Raw genomic sequence first — 20,434 nt, forward strand, 5'->3', positions numbered from 1 at the left:
GATAGGAAATATTTAAAGGACATGTATAACTATAGAGACTTTCATGTCTAAAATATTAACTGTTTATGTATTACACTACTCCTGTGATGACCCTTACCATCCTGCTCTCCAAAGTATAAATCATATTACAGTGTCCGAAGGGAATCCTGAAAGGCAAGAGCATTGGGTATGCCTCTTCCTGGTAGAATACGTCATCAATTGCTATTTTTAAAAATATTATATATATTTGGATTTTGATGACAGCAAGATAGCCCTCTAGAAGTCCATAGTGCTTGTCCTCCCCATCCCCCACAAAGACAGCCAAAGCAATAATTAAACCACTATAAACCACTATATTTTGATAAAAATAACTAAAGGAGAGCACCAAAGTTTATCAGAGGAGCCACAGAAACCCTGGGTGGGCACAGAAACTCAGGAGAGCCACACAGAGAACAGAAGGAAACACCTGGCCCCCATCACCCCATTCGCCAACTGGGATCAGCTTGGAACCAGTAAGGACTTCTCCTTGCAGGGAAAAGGCAAGCAAGGTCACCTCAAAAGCCCTCATCAACACCTTGGACACCTATAGTCCTCACTGTTGCAGACCCCTGCAGTCCTCACAGGCACTAAGCCCAGCTAAGAGAGCTGCCTGGAGTCCATAGCTATACCTGTGCTCCCCTCTGTCACCAGTGGAGTTGACACTGTGCCCTGTGTCCCAGCCCCTGTCTCAGCCCCTGACTGTGGCACATGCAGCTACGCATTACAATGCTGTGTTGAACCTGGGAATACTGCTGGAGTGTGTTTTGCTTTGGGGGTGAGTGACCACAGCATCCATTAACCTCTGGGGCTCCAAACTACCCCTACCCAGTGGCCCAACCTCTCTAACTGGTGAGCAGCTGTACCTACCCTTCCCATTTGCTGCTGCACCTCACCCCTTCAGGCTGGAGTTGAAGCTGCATACTCCTCCCTACGGAAACAGTGCTTTGGCAGACCTGCTCTATCTACCCTTCCCAGTCGCTGCTGCACCTTCCCCCTAGGAGCCTGAGCTAAAGCTGCTCGCTCACTCCTGAGGAAACGTTGCCTCTACAGAGCTGCTCCAAAAACCTCTCCAGTTACTGTCTTGCTCTGCTCCACAGGACTTGAGCTGAAGCTATGTACTACCTCCCAGGGAAACAGTGCTTTGGTGAAGTCGTTCCATATACCCTTCCCAGTTGCTGCTGTGCTCTGCCCCTCTGTGTGTGAGCTGAAGCAGTAACCTGCTTCCTGGAAAAACAGTACCTTGACTGCTCAGAGCAGTCATGCCTCTGTGGAGCCTAAGCAGAAGCATGCCCTGCATCGCAGGGAAATGGTGCCTGGACCACCCAGAGTGGTCAAGCCCCCCATTCCTTAGTTGAAATGACACATTGCCCCTGAGGAATTGGTGCCTAGGCTGAGTAGCTGTACATATCAAGGCTTAGCTATATTAGTACCCTGCATCCGAGGGAAACAGAGCAGTGCCTGAGCTTAGACACCATGTTCTAGAGACCAAACAACTCAAGTACCCTGCTTCCCTGGAGCTGGATTAGCCTCCTAGGGCATGAGCTGCTGAGACACCCCTCATTCCCAGGAAGTTGAGTCATCACTGTGCTGCTCCCTATCTGCCAGGTCCCATACAACAGCTGTGATCCACCATTCTGGAGTCTGTGCTGTCACTACACCTGCCTCACAGAGTCTGGGATACTCCCACCTTTCCAAGGTCTAGAATCACCACCACATGATTTCTCATCCCCTGGGACCTGAGTTGCCACTGAACCTTATTGATTCTGGTTCCCAAATCGCAGCTGGACCTTGTTCCCTGGACCAAAACCCCTGAAGCACCCCTTCTTCCCCAGAACTAAGCCAGTGTTATGTCCTAATCTCCAGAGTCAGAGTCATAGATACAACCTGGCTTTCTAGGCCTGAGCTGCTAGGGGGTGCTTCAGAGTCACAGATACTGTTGGTAGTCTATATCCAACCCCACTACAGAGGGTGAACCTGCACACCAAAACCCGAGTTGGTCGCACAATAGATTCCTGAGACCCTGAGCTTAGTACTCCAGCTCCACAGATGCTCTGAGCACATGCAACTGGAACCGAGCACTGCTACAGCTGCTTGTAGGCCATGTCAGACCTGACACCAGGAGGAGACACTTCAGCTACCTCTCCCCATTATGGTAAAAATGAGAAAAGGAGGCCCTCCAAAGCCCTTGATACAGAGCACCTTAAGTGCTTAAGTAAGTAACCCATGCCACCATTGCCACTGCCACAAGCTTCTACAGGCCACATCACTGAGGCACCCACAGTTATTGCTGATGTTGATTGCAGTTGAACAAATTGCACAGAGACTACACCACCTACATTTACTCAGAACCAGAGTCACCACACCTTTCTCAATAGCCACACAAAGACACAACTGCAGGTGAAAGTCTTTTTCTATGAAAGCCCCTCTATAAAGTTTGGAAGATGCAATTTTTCCACCAGATGCAGAGACACAAAAGACATGAAAAAATAAGGAAATATGAGACCACCAAAGGAACACAATAACTTTTTAATAACAGGCCTCACAGGAAAAAAGATCTATGAGTTGCCAGAAAACGAATTCAAAATAACGATCTTAAGGAAACTCAGTGAAATACAAGAGAATACATATAGAAGATTCAACAAAATCAAGAAAACAATTCATGATATGAATGAGAAATTTAACACATTGACAGATATCATAAACAGAAATCCTGCAGCTGATGGATTCAATGAATGAAATAAAAAGTACAACAGAGAGCTTCAATAGCCAGACTAGATCAAACAGGAGATTGAATATTGAACTCGAAGATCAGTTATTTGAAATTACTCAGTGAGTGAAAATAAAAATAAAAAAATAAAAAAGAATGAAAAAGGCCTATAGGACTTATGTGACACCATTAAGCAAACAGACATTTATATTATGAGAGATCTGAAAGAGATGGGAAAATGCATAGAAAACCTATTTAACAAAATAACACTTAAAAGCTTTTGAAGTCTTGGGAGAGATATGAAGACCCAGATCCAGTAAGCTCAATTCCCCAAACATATTTAACCCCAAAAGATCCTTCCTGAGGCACATTATAGTCAAATTGTTAAAAGTCAAAGATTAAAAAGAGAATTATAAAAACATCAAGAGAAAAGCATCAAGTCACACATAAGGGAATCCTCATTAGACTTACAGCAGGTTTCTCTGCAGAAACTCTACAAGCAAAGAGACAGTCATATTTTCAAAGTGCTGAAAGAAAATAATTGGTGGCCAAGAATACTCTACCAAGAAAAGCTATCCTTCAGAAGTGAAGGAGAAATAAAGTTTTTCCAGACAAGCAAAAACTGAGGGAATTCATCACCACTAGACTGACCTTTCAAGAAATGCTCAAGGGAATCCTACAAACATTGATAGGTCCAACAATACCACCATCATAACACCCTCCCCCCTCACCCCCACCAAATCGTTGCTGACAAATTGTTGCTGATCCCATTGCCTGCTGATGACACTTACTCTGTTGCTTTGCTTCTTAGGTAACAGACTCATAGGAAAAAAGATAATTTCTGTATATCACACTTTCCATTTCCCACTTCAAGGGTTTCAGTGGATTTTTTTTTTTTTTTTTTTGCATGACTCAGGGGACTGGGACGTCTGTGTAGGCTTATAACAATGCCTTTACAGTCAGGTTCTCAGCTTGTTCAATGAAGGGATTGTCAGTTCTGAGAAGACTTATTCATTAATAGAGTGTGTGACTATTTACTCCTTGACTTATTTTAAGAGGGTAAGTATATCCCTTTTCCCCTCACTCTTGGACTCAGGAATCAGTTCCAAAGGTATGCAAAGCCCTTGAAGTGATTTATTTATGGATGTCCCTGTCCATGTTTCTATTTATTCATCCTCTCTTTCACAAACATTTGAAATCCTGTCTCATTTATGTGACACATTCATGTCCAGGACTATATATAACTATTTATCCTCTACAATATTTATGATTTTGCTCCATTCATTACATCCTAGTTCTACTTCTGTCCAGTCCATCTTGCAAAAATAAGTAATGCAACTTTATTGTTTCTCAGCTTTCATCTCACCTCCTTGTATTCATATAATAATTTAAAGTATTCATATAATAAAGCATTTAAAGTATTCATATAATAATTTAAAGTATAGCATGCTTTATGTATAGAGCATTTGTGTGTTGAATCACCATCATTCTTTGACCTCCTTCTCCTATAAACAGTACCTTCATTTCCCTTGGGGAATTTTTTTAAATTAAACATTTTCAGGTATGCCTAGTTAGACTTGATGCTGTACCTGCTTATAGTATAGGATGCCATGAAAATTGCATATTAGGTAGCATTTCTCATCTCATTCACAGCCACAGTGTCTGGTTTATAGGTGGATACTCATGTAATCCCACCATAGTAAATGATATAGGAGGGGTTCTTGGATTAGTTTTTGCAAATGAAAACCCTTTCCTCAGGATAACTGGTACATTGCCCACTGGATACAGAGAAGATCTATCCCTAAGTGTTGTTAGCAGCCTTATTGCCACTAAGGGGAAAATATTCATTGAGAATAGAACCTACTCTAGGAAAGCAGAGATGAGAAATATAGAAATAAAGAAATCCAGGTCCTGGCAACATTATCTGAGTTCTGGATAAAGCCAAGCCTGCAGATTCATTCATCCCTATACTTTGCTGGAACTGAGCTAATAGTTTTATTGATTGCTCAAATCAGTGTGAACTTAACTCTGAGTCCTCTGATTGTTACATATACCTTGTGAAGTTAATAACATTATCTTGATTTTATTAAAAAATAGAGCCAGAGAAGAGACATGATGCTCAAAGTCGTATTAGTTCAGATGTTTTGACTTCAAGTTAAAAAGTTTCAACTATAAAATTATCTGAATGACTTTCCCCCAAAATTTAGTATTTCTATATTACTACTAGAAAATTTAAGTTTTGGTATCTCCAGGCTTTCCACAAAGTAACTTCAATTTACTTGCCATAACACATTTCCTACCATTGTGCAAGCTGTCTGTCTTGTCCAATCAGATTCTCTGTCCAAATCACTCTGCCTTTACTCACGCTCACATTCTTTTCTCCCTTCTCAATTTGTGCCTATTTATTAACATTTATTCAGTCTCTGCTTTCATTTTTTAATGGGGAAGGTCTTGGTGGAATTGGGTCTCTCGTGTGAAGAGGTGTTAATTCCCAGTGGAAATCTGGAAGAGCAGTATTCCAAGTTTGTGCAGTGGAGCTTCCTTATCCCCATACAAGAGAGTCTGTATAAATTGTGTGTAAGTTCTCCAGAGAAGATTTCTCTCAGGGCATACAATTTAATGCAGTATAATCTAAAATCAATGCATTGAATCACTAAGTTGTATTTATGGAAGTGCTTTTTAATTGAAGAGGTAACACATAAATGGGATGAAAATCAGGGACAGTGAATAGATAAGGATCTGAAGATTCTGCTTTGGTACTTGTTGGTGGGTTTGCCATCTGTAGTTATTCTCACTGTTAATTGGAGGTACTTATCAAGTGATAACTCAATGCTCAGGTAAGAAAGTCAATTGCTGTGCCCTTCATATTCACATAAAAGTTTGGACAGTAATTAGATCTATAAACGGTTTGCTTGCACAAATCATCAATTCTTAAAGGTATGTAGTTGAGGGAGCGGGGTGAAGGTGGTCAGAAATAAGTCTAATTGGGTAGAAAGACGAAACCCTGATGAGGGAGTTATTTGCCCAAGATCATACAGAAAGTTAATGCCAGAGCCAGTAGAACATGTCAGTGAGGTAGCTAAATCAGCATTATGTTGTTTTATGTTAAAGGGAAAAGATGGAGCATTTCAGTTTAGCTTAAAAAAATTACTCACGAAGGCAGTAATTTAAATTTGTTCTATAACTGTGCTTTATCAGCTCCTTAAAAGTTGTCTATTTTTAGTAGGATATTCTAAATTTTCTCATTTTACAAACGTACTTGGTTTTATAGGCCTGGAGCTGAAAATGTAGTTTTGTCTATTAAAATGATACTTAGGTGCTTTTTTTTTTTCCTGCCAAGTCTATTTTAGGAGGTTTCTTATATCCAAAATACTTTGTTATAGTTAATACATATATTTGGTTTTTAGTATCACTATGGTCAGACTCAGTAAATCAATTGCCTTTTCCTCTCTGCTAATGTCCTAATAACACGAAATCAAGACGTCTTCAACTCGCTGTGTCCTCTCCTCCTGGTTTCCTCTTGTTCCATAGTAAAATGCTGCTGATTTTCGAAGCATCACACGAAGGCCAGTTTAGAGCTCCATTCTAATACTAAGATGTCATTGAATATCTTCTATTTGAGCAAGGAAGAGTTCCTTATGCTTTTTCTCCTCTGCCCAATGGACCTTCCACCCATGCCATCTTGTGATTATGGTTTCCCACCCTCACTGTCCATTCAGAAGTAATGTTTCCCTCATTTACATTCCTAAAGCAATTGTTATCACTCCAGTTCCCCTTAAATGCCGGCCTGAGAAGTGGGCATTATATTCTAGTGATAAGGGGAGACCCTGAAGGTTCTGGGAGGGAAGGTGATATTATTTTGTCGGAAATTTGAGGTACAGATTGGAGGAAGGGGTATAAGACATGGAATAGCCAGTTAGTTTCCGTTTAATGGTAGAGGAGGTGAAGGGAGAGGAAAAGAGGCAGTGAGGTGGAGCAGTGTCAGTGGGAATGGACTTGTGAAGCCAGGAGGACTCCAGATTTTAAAGACATGTGGGCCCTGACAGTGAAGGGAATACTGGGAGACAAGGATTTTTGATCTGGTTGAGAGAAGATAGAATGAAGTTGCTTTGCCCTGAGAGGGGTTCTGGAGGGGCAGTTGGATTGGGAAGAAAATGGTCATCTCTGCATGGGACTGGCAGGCCCAAAGTGACTCAGGCAGCATGTGTGCTGCCTATGAGCCCACCACCACTATTCCATGTTCCCTTCAGCCCAGCTCCCACCTGATTGGAGTTGAGGCCTTGCAGCCTGCAGTTTGCAGCCTGCAGTTTTCTATCAACAAATGAGGGAAACACCTATGTCGGAGCCAGCAGGGATCATTCTCCTGCTTCCAACCCATACAGATGGGAACCCAAGTGCAGGAGAGGCAGAGACCCATCTTGGAGACAGTGGCAGAGTTAGGACTGCAGTCAAGTTCCAGACTAGCTCGCAATCCAGGTGTAACCAAAACGCCGGTTCAGTTGCTCTTTGCTTGCAGAATCCAATTAAGGGAAGAGGTATAGGCTCCTGCCTTTAAGGACACTGCTTCCCTTTTTGGGGAGAAAGCAGGGGCTTTTAAAGGGGGACCTGGCATTAAGAGAGGGGAGAGAGAGCAACTTACATAACAAAGATGTAGCCAGATAACATTTACTGTTATTTTGTACTTTAAAAAACAAGATTTCTAAACCAAAATACTTAACTTCTTTATATGTATTTTAAAGATTCACTATTACAAGCCATTGGCCATTCTTCATAAGAACCAACCTGAAGTTCTGTCAAAATGAGCTTGTCATTACATCTGCCGTTAAGAATTCCAGACTCAAACTCACAGCTATGGGATTGTGACTTCATACTCGATATACCAGGTCCATAAAAACAATATTAAGGTTCAACTACTGAAATGAAAAGACAAAATCAAAGCTGTGTGGTTGAATTCATCCTCCTGGGCTTTTCTAACTTTCCTGAGCTCCAGGTGCAGCTCTTTGGGATTTTCCTAGTTATTTATGTGGTGACCTTGATAGGAAATGTCATCATTATAGTCGTCATCTCCTTAAACCAGAGCCTCCACGTTCCCATGTACCTGTTCCTCCTAAATTTATCTGTGGTGGAGGTGAGTTTCAGTGCAGTCATTATGCCTGAAATGCTGGTAGTGCTCTCTACTGAGAAAACTACGGTTTCTTTTGTGGACTGTTTTGCACAGATGTATTTCATCCTTCTTTTTGGTGGGACTGAATGTTTTCTCCTGGGAGCAATGGCTTATGACCGGTTTGCTGCAATTTGCCATCCTCTGAACTACCAAGTGATTATGAACAGAGGGGTTTTTATGAAATTAGTAATGTTCTCATGGATCTCAGGGATCATGGTGGCTACTGTGCAGACCACTTGGGTATTTAGTTTTCTGTTTTGTGGCCCCAATGAAATTAATCATCTGTCTTGTGAAACCGCAGCAGTACTAGAGCTTGTGTGTGCAGACACCTTCTTATCTGAAATCTTTGCCTTCACAGGCACCATTTTGATCGTTATGGTTCCTTTCTTGTTGATCCTCTTGTCTTACACTCGAGTTCTGTTTGCCATCCTGAAGATGCCATCAACTACAGGGAGACAAAAGGCCTTTTCCACCTGTGCCTCTCACCTCACATCTGTGACCCTTTTCTATGGCACAGCCAATATGACTTATTTACAGCCCAAATCTGGCTACTCACCAGAAACCAAGAAACTGATGTCACTGTCTTACTCACTGCTTACCCCTCTCCTGAATCCACTCATTTACACCTTGCGAAACAGTGACATGAAAAGGGCTTTGATAAAATTATGTCAAAGAAACGTGGTTTTACACATAGTCTGATTGCATGAGAAGTCATGTGATATTTGGCTACTACCCTATTACACTTTATTTAAATTTAATAAAGGGTGAAAACAGATTGCATTTCTTGGTATGAATACATTAAATTTGTTTTTTTTTTTTTTTAAGACATGGTCTTACTCTGTCACCCAGGCTGGAGTGCAGTGATGCAATCTCTCCTCACTGCAACCTCCACCTCCTGGGTTCAAGTGATCCTCCCACTTCACCCTCCCGAATAGCTGGGACTACAGACATGCACCACCATGCCCGGCTAATTTTTGTATTTTTTGTAGAGAAGGGGTTTTGCTATGTTGCCTAGGCCAGTCTTTAACTCCTGAGCTCAAACAATCTGCCTGCCTTGGCCTCTCAAAGTGCTAGGATTACAGGTGTGAGCCACTGCACCCAGCCAATTTGTTCAATTTTTAACATTTGAAAATGTATCAGGGAATCTCTCTCTTTCAATAAAGAACTGCTGTCACTTGTTTTTAATAGATACATATGTTTTCATAACATGTGATACAACGGTTTATTCATCCATTTCTCTGTTGTGAACATCCAGGTAGCTACTGGATTATTGTCATTAAGACAATGCTTTAAACACCTTGTTCCATATGCTTACATGTACTGATGTCTATATATCTGTTTGTTAGATTTAAGTGGGACTGATGGGATGAGGAGTGGGTGTGCTTGTAAATTTTACCAGCTGTTGCAAAATTACTTTTCAAAATGATTATAGTTCTTCAGACTGGCCTGAAGGCCCACTGTACTTTGGTAACAGGGTAGAGCTTTAAGAGACCAACAATAGATTGGTGAAGTTTTTATTTTTGGACTGAAAATTTGTTCCATGGATGAGTAAAAAAAAGTGCATCTATTTTGGGGGACCCAGATGGTTCTATACTTGATAGACTCACTGAGCTTATAATCCAAAAGTAAATTTCTCTTGATAGTTTTCCAAATATTTATCCAATATTGGTCACTAGAGATCTACCTGGGAAGTTTTCAGAGTTCTTACTTGATAGTATCATTTTTACTTGCAGAATACTGTTTTCAGAGACTTTTGTTAAATTTCCATTTGTGGGAAATGGGAAATGTCCTACAAAATTTCCTACAAAGCCCCCAGACACTTTGTTTAGAAACAATGACTCATGCATTTTTTGTTGTTGTTGTTCATTGTGGAAATCCAATGCAATTAATTAATTAATTGTGCTTATTTTATATCATATGTGAATTATATTACTAAGTGTGTGGCCTTTCTCAGAATGTATAATTTCACATTGCAACCTTTGGAATATTTCATGCTTATAGAATAGAACGGAGGGAGAATGAAGACAAGCACCTAAATTGAAGTTGGACCTTGTGGGAGAGAGTCCAGTGAGTTCCCCTGCCAATGAGGGAGTTGGCCATGGAGTGTTTCTTGACTCTAAGCTCAAGACCTCATGCACATGGCTTAGAAACACGAAAGGAGCTGCTGCTGAGTCTTCCCCTCTTTGAACTGTGTGTCAGTTTGAAATACAGAACTTGAGACTAAAATAAAAGACTGTGCTGATTGTTTTGTGACTGCATTTATATTTGCCTTGTTAGTATTAGCTACACTTTGTAGATCCCAATCTCTCCCTGTTTCATATAGGCAGCTTATTACCTTAAGCTTTCCTCATATATTTTAATATGTGATCTGTTTAATGTTTGATTGCCATATTTCATAATAAGCCCTAGGAGGACAGGAACTATATTAATTTGTTCACCGCTGTGCATCATCTGCCTAACACTGTGCCAGGGACAGAGTAGGTGCTTTAGAAAAACTTTTTAATTAATAATGAGAAGACAATCAGAGGCAAGATGTTAGCTTCAAGATTTGGAGCAGATTCAGGGTGGGTTAGGCATAAGACTGAAACAGAGAGAACTGGTAATGGAATAGTGCTCATGTGGAAGCCTCAGGAGGGTTCTGAAAATAAGTGGGTGGAAGTGGTGGTTTAATTGATTCCTTCTTGTGTGTATGCCTAAGTTACCTTAGTGCTCTGTTTGTTGCATATACCCTTCAGATTATCTGCCCAGTCTCAATAAGTGGTTTGACCAGTTGGATTCCAAGACCTTGGGCACCTCTTTACATGTTGGTGTAGTCAGTTACAAGGGATGTTCCCTTTTTTGTGAGTCCAAATATGATATATTCATAATGAATTTCCAGTATCTCAGGGTTAGCAGTAAAGGTAGTAGTATTTCAGGGAACATCTAATATCTGATTCTTCCTGTAAGATACACAGTAACTGGCAGTTTAAAATCTTGTTGAATTCTCCATATGGGAGGTCTTTGGCTTTTGAGGTGGTCCTAAGCACCACTTCCCAAGATCAGGAATGCTGTCCACATTCTCTTTTACTTTATTTTATTATTTTATTTTATATTATTTTGAGACAAAGTCTTGTTCTGTCACCCAGGCTGGAGTGCAGTGGCACGATCTTGGCTCACTGCAAACTCTGTCTCCTGGGTTCAAGACATTCTGATGCCTCAGCCTCCCGAGCAGCTGGGATTACAGGCATGTGCCACCATGCCTGGCTAATTTTTGTATTTTAGTAGAGATGGAGTTTTGCCATGTTGACCAGGCTGGTCTCTAACTTCTGGCCTCAAGTGATCCACCTGCCTTGGCCTCACAAAACATTGGGATTACAGGCATGAGCCACCACACCCGGCTCACATTCTCTTTGCATTTGAAGTGAAGTAATGATCCGTAGTCCTTGGATAGTCCCTGGGCTGATAGTCAACTGAAAATATGAGATCGGTGACTTTTGAGAAAGAAACTTGTTATTCTGCGGATCTATTTAGCCATATCTGTCTATCTATATGCATATCTTACCTCTCTGTATCTACCTATGTCTATCTATATCTATAAATAGATGAAGATATATACAATTTCATTCAATCTAAATATAATGTAAACAGTTTTTTGTTCGTCAAACTTCTAGGTCTTAAAACCATACGTTTGTGACACAACACTACATCTAACTCCTGGGCTGAATGATGGTGGTGGGCTTATTGTGGCTTGGGTTTTTGGTGGTGGTTCTAGTTTTTAAAATTGTTTGTGCTATTTACTTTCCAAATATGGGCAAGTAGATGACTTAGAATTAATTTTTGAGGGATATCACCTTGTTCATTAAGAGGTTTATGACTGGGTGTGGTGGCTCACACTTGTATTCCCAGCACTTTGGGAGCCTGAGACCGGTGGATCACCTGAGGTCAGGGGCTCGAGACTAGCCTGGCCAACATGGTGAATCCTTGTCTCTACTAAAAATACAAAAATTAGCCAGCTGTGGTGGCATGTGCCTATAATCCCAGCTTCTTAGGAGGCTGAGGCAGGAGAATCACTTGACCCTGGGAGGTGGAGGTTGCAGTGAGCTGAGATCGTGCTATTGCACTCCAAACTGGGCAACAGAGCAAGACTCTGTCTCAAAAGAAGAGGTTTATTGGCAAAGTAGGGATTCTGTGTTTTTTTGTCCTTTAAGTTTTGGTCATACTTTATTGTCCAACCTAGTTTGGGAAGGAACATCACTGATTCATTTTAAGACTTTAATAATCATTTTGAGTAGGAAAACTGGTGGGAACAAATTTTAATTAAGTTTTTATATTATTGTTCAGTAAGGCAATTATTCCAATTTTTCTGACAGCTTCAAAAAATATTTTGAGTAAAAGATAGTGTGATATTAATTAAGATTAGGTATATATATTCTGCTAAATGCAAGGGAGGTCTTATAATTTTTGTATATTATTTAGGAATATGCCATACATGCATGTAACCTTGTGATAATGAGACTTAAAAAATATTTTGTGATGGTTTAACACACACCAGCTTATTTTTTTTCCTGAGTCTTTATTACATATTAAATTTGGCTTAAACACTTGAATCACTTATTGTATTAGATTCATATCAAATAAATTGATTTTATGTTTAATAAATTAAGAAATAAGATTATGTTAATTCTAAATGTGTATAGGTGTATTTGTATTTTGGCTATTCATCGATTTGTAATGTCTTTTGAGGACATAGAGAAACATTATATTTCAGGAATGGTGACTTGGAATTATGTGCCATGGAGGGAAATGCAGTGGCCAATGCAATTATTCATGAATTGAAATGTCCAGGAGCAATGAGGGGTGATAGTCATAAGGAAAATAGAATTATATTGGTGCTACTAAATTGCATTGATCTTCAGATAGATAACAAAAGATGTGTGCAATTTACAAACCATTGAAAACAAAATGGTGAAAGCCAGAGTCTTGCAGTAATTCATGAAGAGATCCTCATCTCTCACAATGGGCAAGCTGAAGAACAGTTAGAGTTCAGTAAGTCACAGTGGCTGAACTTCAGTGACACCTGCATGTTTACTCAAGGCAGGTATGTTAAGCCAAAGCTGGAGCCAGAGTTGGAAAAATCTGCACTCCATCTGCATCGGATCTGTCTGTGTTTGTGTCTCTGTTTAGTGTTACTCCTCCCTCCAAGGGTGCATTTGGCATGGCCTCCATCAAAGACCAGGGTCCGTCTTACTGTCAGAAGCCTGCAAGATAAACTGCTCCCCTCCTGCTAAGGGAGAAATGGTTTTCAACATTATGGTCCCTGATTTTGTCATCCTCTTTGGGAGTCTAGAGTGTTTCCCACACTTGTGTCAAGCTTTATGGGGGAAGAAAGCATGTGAATTCTTTTGTAGACTATCTGGGACTCCAGCTGGTTAAATATGATGGCCCATTTTGGTGCACATTTTAAACGGATGGGCAAATTACAGTAAGGAAAATTCAGAGCTCAAGTGGTTAAGCTGCAATTATAAAGTTCAGCAGAGTCTTCTAAAGCTGTCTCTATATTTCTCTCTTTTCTTTTCTGCCTGCTTTGAATCTGCTGTTATTAAGCTACTGGTGTTGAGATAAAACTGACTATTTAAAGGTTATGTAAAGATTTTTAAAATAAGTTTAGTCAGTTCTGGCTAAAATAGGAACATTAGAAACTAATTTGAAACTGAAGGAAAAAAAAAAGGTAGAGGTCTTTAAAATAAAAACTGCTAGAAAAACTACTTTACTCAAATTCTGGCCCTCAGCTTTCTGTGAATTATCTATTGGGGCAAACAAAGTTTAGCCGTGTAAACAAGTTCCAATATCATCAGACATAACTTGGATCCAGCTATCTTTTATAGATTGGTGAATTTGTATTACTATCTTACGGCTAGAGTTCTGAGGGAAAAGCTATTGGATCTTCATTTGTGCATGTGTTTAAGCATGTTTAGATATGTTTGTGTGATGTATATGTATTATCTTCCATGTTGTGTTGGCATGCTACCAAATTTACTTATAAGTAAATGAGTACACATAAATTAAATCCAAATGCTTTTAAAATGCAAATAAATCTTTAATAAATAAACTGGTTTAAAAATCAGTGGTAAAATAAAAACAAAAATGTCTTCAGAATCATCAGTACACATTTGTGTCTGGGTAAATGAGTTTTATATCTGCCTCTGCTAGATTTTTTAAGGTGTCAGAGTCAGGCACAAAGGTTGTGAGACTGTAAACCCAGCCCAAAGCTGAGTAATCTTTATTTGTGTGATTCTTTTTTTTTTGACAAATAAGACTAATTTAAGATTGTTGGTTCATTGAAAACAGCTGAAGCTTGTGAGTTATCAGCAAAATGACCTTGTGTTTAAGGTTCTTACTTAGGTATTCACCTAATATTCAGACTTAAAAAATGACTAATGTGGAAATAACTTTAAATAATGATTAGCTTTGTATAATGTCTCAGTTTTCAAAAGTAAAAGATAAATTGCTAAAAATAAAAAATTGAATACATGTAAATGAGGTAAGTGCTTGTAAGTGGACTTTTCATGTGATTTAAAATCTTAAAATTATTTTAAATTGAATAATTCATACTCATTGGGTGTCTGGGTCATTTCCAATTAAAAAAAGATTATGACATGTGAAAACATGTTTCCAAAATTGTGCAATAGTTTTATTTATAAAATGCTAACATCTGATATAGAGTTCAAGATTTCTTGTTTCCTAGGTTTTCACTAAAATGTAAGGTAACTAAGAATAATAATTCTAATTAGTGTATAATTCTGTAAGTTATTTTCTTATTGAGAACAAAACAATTTTTATGCAATTTGGAGGTTATTTGCAAGCTATTTATTTAAAAAGTAAAAAATCAGTAAGTAGGGAAGAATGATGTGAAAAAAGTTATGAATATGAAGATATATTTTTGGTAAGGAAATTTATAGAGAAATGATAATAATTTTATGTGAAAAAGGATCTTGTATGATAAATTTTTGTCCTAAAGTAAAATGACTGACTACTTAGAAAAGAAGGAAGTACACCACTAGTCAGAAAGTCCAAGCATGATAAAGTTCATGAAGGGGACTTTAAGAATTTTGTATGTGATGACTATAATTAAAATGAAATTATTTATGGTAGTCTTTCTAGGATTGATCTCCTATGTTAAAATAAGATTTTTAAGATACTTATTTGTTCTTAATGATATTCCAAGAAATTTTGTTTTTAATTCTGTAATGTTTCTTTTGAAAACTTCTCAGATTCACATCTCAGAAGATCAACTTTTATTGTGTCTTGACACTTTCAGCTTTTTCTCCCTTTGAAAAGGCCTGAGATAATAACTCTCCTCCAGCTTTTTCATCAGCTCCTATAACCTTTTCCTACAGTTCTAACAGTTGTTATGGCCTAATGCTGATATGTTTTATCTTGAAGGTTAAAAAAAAAAAAAAATCAATGTTTTCTTCCAGTATGACTTGATTCTGTATTCTTGGTTTTTCTTGACATGTCTAAAATGTTAAATGTAATCAGGAAATTTCTTAGGCTGTTCCTAAGAGTCATATATTCCCCTGCCATACTTATAACCTTGAATACACTCTTCCTGTGTCCGATTGCTGCAGGGGAGGCAAGTCCCCAAAAACTGGGGCTTAGCCCAAGAGGGTTCTTGGCTTCACCCAGGAAAGAAATCAAGGGTAAGTCAGTGTCATTAGACAGCAATCTTTTATCGATGGCACTGCTCCTTGTGGAGCAGGGCTAACTCACAGACAGTGTGCCCAGAGTGGTCAATGTATGAGCTCTTAGAAACTGTATTTATACTCACTCATACCCACTTTCAATTACATGCAAATTAAGGAGTAGGTCAATGCAAATTGAGGTGTGGATTATTTATACCTATCTATGAAAGGGGTGGTAACTTCTGGGTCATTACCAGGGAAAGGGGTGGTAACTTCCATATTGTTGTCATGGAAAGGGGTGGTAGCTTTTGTGTCATTGCTATGGAATTTGTAAGGTGTCATGGTGCTGGTGGAAGTGTCTTATGTCAGTGAACAATGAGGGGATCTAGGGATTGTTTTTGTCACCATCTGCTGGTTCCTCTTGTTTTATCACTTTATCCTGCCTGGATCAGATCCTGTTTTGGTCAGCAGGTTTGTGACCACAAAACAAGTCCTACCTGTCTTCTATCTTATTTCCACCTCAGAGATTAGATACTCTTCCTTTATCTCAAGGGGGCTGAAGAAGGGCAGAAGTCCATTGTTTCTTGCTGATTTTATGGGCATAGGCCTTGCATAGCATTGGAGGAGTAAAAACTTCTGGTTACATGATTTAAGAAGCCCAGTGACAGGATGTCTTTAATTTTTGGGTCAGAAGACAGGATGGGTTGGAAGCCTTGTGCCAGCATTGTCTTTATGTAGAATCTAAAAGATATAAACATTACTAGGAGGAAAAATTACAATTAGGAGGAATAGAATAATTCATGTTCTTATTCCCATTCACAGCATCATGTTATTTATCTATGTATTTGGGAAATAACAGCTTAAAGTCCTTTAGGGGTTTATAAGTATCTCTGTGTTCTTTCAGAGACCCCCAGTAAGCTTGAACTGTCAAGTCCAAATGAGCCAGGGAGTTCACCAGGGCTACTGAAAGAAGGATAGCTCTAGTATTGATGGGGAGCTTTTCCATTTCTCACTGGAGACAGGACATTCTCATTGTCAGTGGCCCTTTTGCTTATAGTAGGCATACTGATTCTCCCCCAGGGCCAGTAAGTTGGGGGCTCTTGTCTGAGCATCCTGGATACCGATTTTGCAACACTTTCTCGGGATGGGTAATCCTGAGGGGACAGGGGACTTAAAGCATTCACTAATGGGCTCTTGGCAATTGTATTTATACTCATGTAAACCCAATTTTAATTGCATACAAATTAAGGAATAATGTAAATTTAAGGGTTGGTTATTTAGAACTTTTTAGGAAAGAGATGGCAACTTCTGGGTCACTGCCATGGGAAGGGATGGTAACTCTTGGGTAATTGACATGGCATTTATAAACTATCATGGTGCTCATGTAAGTGTCTTATGCCAATGAACAATAAAGGCAGTTAGGAATCATTTTCATCTTTGCTAATTTCTTCACTTTATCCTGTCTGGACAAGATCCTGTTTTGGTCAGTAGGGCTGCAACCAGAAGAGAAGTCCTTCTGGTCTCCTACCTTGTTATTTAATTAAAGCGCTTTTTAAACCAAATTTAACTCCCAGGTTATCTCAATAGGTTTCTTATAAGGAGATGCAGTCACACTGCAGAAGGTTTCTCTTTGTCTTTTTGGTAACCAGTTTAAGATACAACATTTTACATTTTATCAAGAGAATTCTTATGTTGTCTTTATCAGGTTTTCGATTGCTTAGAAAAATTGAACTTTAAAAGAGTTAAGGTTTTTACATCCATGTAACTCTCAGTATTGGTTTTAAAGTCTTAATCATCACTTTGGTTAAATGAGTAACTATTACTTTTACAAAGACTGTTCTGAACTAAAGTTTAGAACCTTTCAGCATCTTTGACAAACATCCTTAAAATTGAATCCTAAATTAAGTTCCTGACTTATTTCTGGGGTGTATCAAAGCTATAAAAATTAATCACCATAAGGTTATAAAATATTTTACAGCTTCTACTCAGGTCATGGACTCCAGTAACACTACCTCCAGCCCCTTAAAAAAGTTCTTATTGGGTACTGTTAATTAATCCTTGTGCTGTTAAATTGTAGGGCTTTGACTCTGGGCTACACATATCACATCTAAAGAAGGCACCAATTCCTGCCAGTATTTGTCACCAAACTCAAGTTAAACCAAAGCCTTGTCTTTAGATGTGGGCAAAGATGACAGATAAAGTAAACTGCTTTCATGAGACATAGGGACAGGCCTGTATTAAAAATTATTAAGATTCATTTAATAATTTTGCCTCTATCTGAATTAATAGAATTTGTTTTATGTGTTTATATTAAATAATTTAAATAGCTAACTATTTGTGAGCTTATTTTTCTTTCATTCTCAAAATTAGGCAGGGCACTGGAAGTATTGCATGAGATTGTAAGGGCTGGTTTTGAGGAATACAACTACTCAGACCCTCCAAATCAAGGATGGGTAGACAGATACCTCAACAGCTAAACAGAATGCTTGTGTTTTATATAGCTAATTGATACAAGCCAAGATTATAGCAGCTCAGTGCATAGAATGTATAGATAAGTCAATTTTGTAACCTTGTCTTTTGGCTTTGGTTTTTGGCTCTTATATTACTTAAAGGGGGTTTTAAGGGTCAGTGAGTGCCTGGTCACCTCCATTCCAATCTGACCTAAAATGTTTAATTGGCTATAAGTTCTTTGACTTTATGACACTTAGCCACAGGGGTCCCACTGAGGGACATGATGGACCCAGTACAGGTAGCATACCACCTCAGCATTGATATGGAACAAAATAAAACCTTGGCCATCAATACTGTCTCTGGCTTACTTTGACAAAAAGCGGGGACTATAGACTAAAATATGAAATTTGAAGTCCCCCAACAGACTGAATGAATACCCCTCTTGGCCAAAGGGAATTAAAAGAAAACCTGAGAAACAAGTTCAGTCCATAATGGGAAAGCAGGGAGGTCAGACACACCTCACTATACTGTTCCCTTCTTTGGAATTTAGGCGCAACTGACCAGCATTAACATTGAAATAGAGATCATAAGACAGACAGAACAGACTCTTTACAGCAGTAAGTTACCAAATTATAAACAGGACCCAAGACCATGCTAAGCAAGAGTTGTCTCCACCCCAAGGTAAACAGAACCATATTTTACATGCATGTTTGTTTAATATACATGTGTCAAGATCACTTCATAAATATTCATAGTCCCCCCTATAGCTAGTTAAATATGCAAGTTTAGTCATCCTGTTGTCACATCCCTGCAGGAACCTTTGGTACAGTCGACAGTGGGGAACAACCTAATTGATTTCTTAGTTGATGCCAGGGCTACTTATTCAGTCCTTTAGTACTCCAAAACCAAAGAATACTAAAATGACTGTACCCATGACAGAGGTTGCAAACGGAATGCAGCAAAAGGTGTTTTTTTGTTGTTGTTGTTTTGTTTTGTTTACAACTTTAGGAATGTCAGCTGGGGGACTTGGGATTAAGACACAATTTTCTCTATATGCCAGAATGTCTCATTTCTCTGTTAGAATGAGACTTGCTTTGCCAGCCAAAAGAAGAAAAGGAAAAACTCTTCCCTCTGAGAGTTTATGAATGATTTTCTCTTTCCAGGTCCTCATACCCCGTGGAATGAGCCCCTTCACCCTTTCTATCCAGGAGATAAGCTGCTATTAAAGTCCTGGAGAAACCAAGGGCTAGACCAAGAGCTAACCAAAAAGTAGACAGGACCTCATGATGTGCTGCTAACCATACATTCATCTGTCAAATTGACTGGACTTAGGCCCTGGAAACATCACACTTGGGTGAAGGCAGCCCCTCCCAACCTGATACCTCGGGTGACCAGACAGTTTGGTCATATAAATCGAGAGAGGATCTAAAGCTCTTATTAAAGAAAAATTATATTGATAAGTAATACTCTTCTGTTAACATTAAGTTCTTAATGAACTTTACAGGCATAAGTACCTTCTTTATTTTTGCTAAAAATAACCTTTTTGTTGAATGTGCAAAGTTGGAGGCTTCCTTCCAAAATAAAACAGACTGTTGGGTTTGAGAGGAACTACCCCTTTCTTCTACTGCAGGCTTGCCCTGGTGCATACAACTGCTAACCTGAGCACTTGGAGTCATTCTTATACTTGGGATGAGAGTACTCAGTCATTTCTTTTCTATGATTATAGTACCATTCACAGTGAGTTCCTCACGTTTGAGGAAATCCAGAAGCATATTGTCTATCAGGTTTATTAGCAGGTTAATGCCATCCCTGTATAGGATATGCCATAAGTGATGGGATAGAATGGTTGATGGTGGAGAAAATCCAGGTAATGGGTCAAGCACCTCTATGCATCAAAAAACAGAAAACAGTATACTCCACACTATCACTCATGATATGGAATGGTTACCTCTTCAACAATATGGCCAAACCCTTTGGCTGACTGATAATATGTGGATAGGAAGACACAATCAGAATATCCTCCATAGCAGAACCTACCCTTCCTACTGGGGTTAGTTATGGGCCTGTGACACTCATCATTGGCCTTACTTACCTTATAATCAGATTAGAAGATGTACTTGGGGCTCCCTTACCTACCAGGATGTATCCTGTTCCATCTAGACTCTCTCCCTGACAACTGGGAAAACATAAAGGCTTGAAATCACTGTTAAAAACAGGCATCATGGTGGTTTTATCCTCTAGCCAGTTTTTACCCCCCAGGCAGCAGCCAAAGATCAAGAATTACAAGTACAGGCTTTGGCTAAACATATGGCCACCACCAGGCACCTGTAGTCCCAGCTACTCAGGACGCTGAGGCAGGAGAATGGCGTGAACCTGGGAGGTGGAGCTTGCAGTGAGCTGAGATGGCGCCACTGCACTCTAGCCTGGGTGACA

The 20,434-nt window shown here is 39.3% G+C and overlaps 1 protein-coding gene across 1 annotated transcript; it reads left to right on the forward strand.

Moving 5' to 3' along the window:
• Positions 1–7,574: 7,574 nt before the first annotated feature.
• On the forward strand, positions 7,575–8,617 carry LOC105554025 (olfactory receptor 10A3). Its single transcript, XM_012000263.1, has one exon. The coding sequence runs from the start codon at positions 7,644–7,646 to the stop codon at positions 8,586–8,588; it is 945 nt and encodes a 314-aa protein (XP_011855653.1). The 5' UTR covers positions 7,575–7,643; the 3' UTR covers positions 8,589–8,617.
• Positions 8,618–20,434: the final 11,817 nt, after the last annotated feature.

The sequence above is a fragment of the Mandrillus leucophaeus genome, unplaced genomic scaffold (genome assembly GCF_000951045.1).
Source record: "Mandrillus leucophaeus isolate KB7577 unplaced genomic scaffold, Mleu.le_1.0 Scaffold622, whole genome shotgun sequence".
Classification (NCBI taxonomy): domain Eukaryota; kingdom Metazoa; phylum Chordata; class Mammalia; order Primates; family Cercopithecidae; genus Mandrillus; species Mandrillus leucophaeus.

What these genes read in the sequence shown, in the direction of transcription:
- LOC105554025 (XM_012000263.1), top strand. Translation starts at nt 7,644, where the DNA reads ATGAAAAGACAAAATCAAAGCTGTGTGGTTGAATTCATCCTCCTGGGC.